The following is a 5,728-nucleotide window of genomic DNA, read 5'->3' on the forward strand; positions in this document are numbered from 1 at the left end:
TTGTGACTGAAGATAACACCTAAGGGACATGTTCCTTCATTCTAGAGCTAGTTTCTAAATTCTCCTAAATCTTTCAGACAAGGCAAGCCTACCAAACAGTTCCTAGTAGTGTGAACTATATCATGGACTACGTAGTTGGATTTATGGCACATTTGCATGAGAATTCCTTGGTGGGACTGTGACCTTGGGAGATACATCCTTCAAGGGACCAAGCTATTGGTTAGCTGGCCACACCAATGACAATAAGCACATGCCTTGTAGCTGTGGACTCCATCGAAATTGCGTTGGTTTCTAGCTTCAGAGTGGCTTCGCGTTGTATTCGGTTTGGAGCTTATGGTTCGCAATAGGCTGCAGATTAAAAATAAAATAAACATTGTTCACTTTGCAGATATGTAGACCATTGCCAGATTTCAGTTTGTCATGTCCTTAGTGTAATCACACAGCTTACACACCAAAACGTGGCACCTATTTACAAAAATGAATTGCATATTTTTGGAATCTAGATGATACAACAAGGTTCAAACAGACCAGGCAGAAGGAAACACAAGCAGTCCTCAAGCTGCAACCGAAACCACGGCTTCATCCAGGGCAGCTACACCAGGCAGAACCTTGCCTTCCAACAGCTCCAAGCTAGCACCACCACCAGTAGAGATGTGGCTCATCTTCTCTGCCACACCTACCTTTTCGACTGCGGCAACCGAGTCACCACCACCGATGATTGTTGTAACCCCTTTCCCGCTCAAGTCGGCCAACTTCTTTGCAATTGCCTGCACACAATGCAAGTATTAACAATCAACTAGATGCAAAACAGCAAGGGAAGCTATGTCATAAAGCCTCGGAGCCTCCAATACATAGTCATTCTTCCACAACTACTGTCCACGAGGAATACCTCCGTTCCTGCTGCAAACTTGTCAAACTCAAAGACACCCATGGGGCCGTTCCAGATCACAGTTTTGGTAGTCTCCAAGGCCTCGCTGAATGTCTTGATGGAGTCAGGGCCAATATCAAGACCCATCCATCCGTCAGGAATGGCTGATGAAGGCACAATCTGGTGAAACGTAAGAAATAATACAGTCAGACAACATCAAACACCACCAAACAGTTTCTTTTGATCTCCATTGCAACATGCATGACCTTGCCGGTCATCGAATGACTGACGGCATAGAACATGCATGACCTTGCCAATCACATATCATACGATGGAATTGGAGCATGCATGACCTTGTCAATCCCATAACAGCATGTAACAAGATATGAAGTAGCAGGCCTTGCTACTTTGCATCACCCAAACAAGAAAGAAGACTAATGTTTACCTTGCTGTTGGCATCAGGTGCGAATTTATCTGCTATGACAACATCAGTTGGCAGTATGAGAGAGACCCCTTTGGCTTTGGCTTTCTCCATGAGACTTGTAGCAAGCGCCAGTTTATCTTCCTCAACTAGAGAGGAACCTACAGAAAGACCTTGTGCTTTGTAGAAGGTGAAGATCATTCCACCACCAAGTAACAAGACATCACACTTCTCCAGCAGAGACTCAATGACACCAATCTTGGATGACACTTTGGATCCTCCAACAATGGCTGCGAAGGGGCGGGTTGGTTTGGACACTGCACCATCCAAGTAGTCGAGCTCCTGCAGCAAGGAAACTGTTAACTATTCTTTCCAACACATGCACAAGCACATGAACATACACATGCACGAAGCTATGCCCTTCAATGACTTTACATATTAAGCTACTAAGAAAGGCAATGGTAAGAGACCTTCTGTAGGAGGAAACCAGCCACAGAGGGGCTCAGATATTTTGTCACACCTTCAGTCGAGGCATGTGCTCGGTGGGCTGTGCCAAAAGCATCGTTGACATAAAGATCAGCAACAGCAGCCAGCTTCTTAGCATGCTCGGGGTCATTCTTCTCTTCCTCTTTGTAGAACCTCACATTTTCTAGGAGCAATACTCCTCCATTGGGAAGGGCAGTCACTTTCTTCTCCACCTCCTCTCCGATTGAGTCATCTGCCTTCTCAACCTATGCAAACCCAAAATAGGATCAAAGAAATAAGAGCCAACCTAGACACCTAGTCCATGTGACTGTGGTATTGGGTCTACCACCTTCGCCGTTTAGTCCAGATTAATTCAACCCACCATACCACAGCTTTCAGGCCCATTCAGGTATTCAAAAGAATGACTGACAAGATTAGATAAGAAATGACATGTATACCTTGATGCCCAGGAGTTCAGAGAGCCTAGGAATCAAGGGAGTCAACCTGTACTTCTCGGTGACACCTTTAGGTCGGCCCTGCACAAGCATAAACATACAAGTAGCACAACGGTAGGGCGGTTTTTAGCTGCAAAATTCTCAGCATATGCAGAAATAAAGGTGTTAGTTTAAGACCTTCAGCATAAAAGAGGGTGGAGAAACTCTAGACGTGCTAAAGTACAAGGGTATTACTCAGAGGGTCAGGCATGAAGTTGGTGTCGTATAGTAAGTGAATCTGCAGGGAAGCTGAGGGCAATTAAGCAGAGAAGGGTTTTAAAGAAACAAGGGGGTTGGGCATTAGAAGCCAACATGAGAAATCAGCCATAGGACTGTGAAGAAACAAAAAATTGCTCACTAGAAGGAAAGGTGTAATAAGCACACATGGGCTTTTGAAGAAACAAGGTAGGGCATTGCTCATCAGAAGCTAATGGGCAGTCAAACACACATGGGTTTAGAAACACCAAGGAAAGGCTTATCAGAAGCAGATATGCAGCTCAGCACACTTAGCAAGGAGTTGAGATAAAGTTAACAAGCAGAGAAGAAGAGGGGGCTTACCAAATGACTGGAGAGGATGACCTTGGCACCGTTGTCAATGAGATACTTGATGGTGGGGATGGCAGCCCTTATCCTTGTATCATCAGTAATGTTGAAGCTGTCATCAAGGGGCACATTCAAATCAGCCCTCACAAACACCTTCTTTCCGTTGAGATCACCGTCCTTGAGATCCCCCACACTCCTCTTGGCCATGCACACCACCACCCCCTTGCTCCCCCTGCCACCTGGCCTGCTAACTTGGCTTGCCACTGTGGCCACCAGATCATGCTCCACTCCAAACACATTAGTGAACCTCTGCTTGTGACTGTTTCCTGCAACCAAGCCATTGAAGGAGTGTAGGCGTGGCTGTTGCCGTGCCGCCGTCAATGCCGCTCGGGAAGAGGAGGAGGATGATGCCGGTGAGGGAATGGGCGTGGTTGCAGAGAGCTTGGTAGCTGCTGCAACATGGCTAAGAGATGCTGTAGCAGCAGCCATGGATATGGTGTAAGTAACAACTATACACAAGAGGAGGTTGGGCTCTGTGGGGATAGGCTAGCTATGTGCAAATGATGCAAGCGATCATGTGTGAGGAGGATATATGGAATGGATTCCTGGTGGTGGCCCCTAAACGTTCATTGTCTCTTGAGAAGCTGGATAAAATCAAAAGCTTTTGTTGGGCAGCTTTTTTTTTTTCCAAGCGAAAAACTGTCGAAAATTAGTGGATATCCTTTAATTTGGATTTTCTGTGCAATGAAATTTTTACATGAGAAGGCCCCTGAAAAGCGATCTTGGATAAGGTGCTCACTCACTAACGGTGAGGCCCCATCTTCACACAACAAATATGAGGTGCACAAGTAATATCAAAGGGGCTTTCTTCTACATGTGAGCTCCACCACCACTTAGCGCCCTTTTAGTGAAAACCCACATATACCCTGGGCTTTCTACATGTGAGCTCCACCACCACTTAAGCACCCTTTTCTAGTGAAAACCCATTGTGACAGTTTCACGGATCATCGGGCGGGTGTTGTGGCTAATTAGTTAAGGGGTGTGCCTTCTACCAATGAGATCAGTGGTTCAATTCCGTGCTAGAGCCACACTCATTTGGTGATCCAACCTTCAAGCAAAATTTATGTTAGTTCTCTCACAAAAAAGTTGTTGTTTAAGAGCAGTCTTTATCACCCTTACCAAGTGGTCTTATATGCCATATTGAGAGCAAGGGGCTGATTTCCATGCTAGGAGAATCTGACAGTTGTGAGTTCAACCTTTCAAAATCATATTTGTCCACTTCAAAGAAGAGAGGAAGCTTGCTAGCTTCTCCCTCATGAGTGATCAGATTACAGAGGTCCAAGCATTGGATTGGTAGAACTTGAGGGCCTCACCACCCTTGAGGCTTCCATTCTCATGTTCAATGTGCTTTCACACTTTAGATGAGTTATACTCCTTGGTGAAGACAATGCTTGTTGTGAAGCTACAACTTCCTTAGATACACATAGATAAACTACTAAAGAGTGGACAAGGCAAGAGGGTGAGAAGGGGTTCCAATTTTGCGTAACAGGGCAAGAGGGTGAGAAGGGGTTCCAATTTTGCGTAACAGAGGAAAGGGGGAAGGTTACAGTTTGCACCAATTTTCAACTGAATTTTGGGCTTCTACTACAGGCCTTAAGGGCTGGCTATGGTGCCCCCTTCACACTAGTTTGATTTCCCAAGGTATGGGAGAAAGTGTGGGTAAGAGAGAAAGCTTCAAGACATAGGCTATGGAGGTTACCACAAATCCTTCCACATAGGTAGAAAGTTGGCACATATTTTAGCATGCAAAGAGAGAATACTAAAAAATCTTTATTCTTTCAACTTTTTGATAACTCCCCCAAGTGCTACTAGAAGTCCTAAGTTTAGCAAGAAGACGGGAGGTTGTGCCAAGTGGAGGGAAGGGAAGCATGGGAGAGCCACCTAAATGCTAATTTGAATTTCTAGATATTTCAATTATTTTTATTAATGCCTAGACCATGGCAACCTTAGCTTCCCTAAGGTGTGGTCATAATTGATAAAATGCCCATATATTATCTAAGATGAATGCAATTTCACATCATTTGCTCAATAAAACCATGGTACTAATGCGTCTAAACAACCCCGAGTTAACTTTTACATAATTTGCTCATGTTCCACCTAAATAGCAACTTTGAACCCACGGAAGAAACCTAGTCTAGGTCATCCTAGCCTAGACAAAGTATCACACACCAAAGTTAAAAGAAAAAGGTTGATGGGGACATGATTACAAGTTACTAAGCCAAGTTTTAGCTTTTTATTAAAGGGCTTACCAATTTGTCATCAAAACATCAACTAAGCATGCTAGTTAACTAAAGCACCTTAAAAATACCTTGAGTAAAGGCTTCAACCATAATCCCTTACACAGTAGGAAAATTCTATTTATTTCTTGCTCTATCTGTTGATTCATGTGCACTGACCCATCTATTTACACAAGAAAAGGAACATTTCTAGCGACCAAACTGATGAAGTTAGGCCCCAAAGCTTGAAGCCCTTGTTAGAGAACGTACCTCACACAAGACCATATCAATCTCTTGTTCAATTTTGGGTTAGAGTTTTAAACAAAATTTGGCATTTTATTTAAGCACATAGATTTTTAGATCACCAAGAGTCCATACTGCCAAGAAATAAGAGTAGGGGTCACTTTACATGACAGTATGAGCATAGGTTATGGTGTCGAGTTTCCTCGGTACCAACAATGGGTTCTATCATCATTCCCATGGTGTTGGCAATAATAATGAGCACAAAACTATTGTTGTCTAGGCCTCAACATTGAACACTCTATACTTGTATGATTACAGTGCTGCGATAAATTATGTACTAAACCATATCTTTTGGAAATACATGTGGGTGTCCTGCTTGAGAAATGAGAGAAGATCTTGGTGGGATCATCAATTCATC

At 43.8% G+C, this 5,728-nt stretch overlaps 1 protein-coding gene across 1 annotated transcript; it reads right to left on the reverse strand.

The window, feature by feature from the left end:
* Nucleotides 1-340: 340 nt before the first annotated feature.
* Nucleotides 341-3,455, reverse strand: LOC147618696 (phosphoglycerate kinase 3, cytosolic-like). Its single transcript, XM_086773729.1, has 6 exons — nucleotides 2,807-3,455; nucleotides 2,213-2,290; nucleotides 1,760-2,020; nucleotides 1,314-1,631; nucleotides 890-1,048; nucleotides 341-767 (listed from the first exon to the last, which is right to left on the reverse strand). Exons 1-6 carry the CDS (start codon nucleotides 3,278-3,280, stop codon nucleotides 555-557), a joined length of 1,503 nt encoding a protein of 500 aa, XP_086629855.1. The 5' UTR covers nucleotides 3,281-3,455; the 3' UTR covers nucleotides 341-554.
* Nucleotides 3,456-5,728: the final 2,273 nt, after the last annotated feature.

The sequence above is a fragment of the Cibotium barometz genome, chromosome 34, assembly GCF_041138505.1.
Source record: "Cibotium barometz isolate CiBa-2024 chromosome 34, ASM4113850v1, whole genome shotgun sequence".
NCBI classification, from domain to species: Eukaryota; Viridiplantae; Streptophyta; class Polypodiopsida; order Cyatheales; family Cibotiaceae; genus Cibotium; species Cibotium barometz.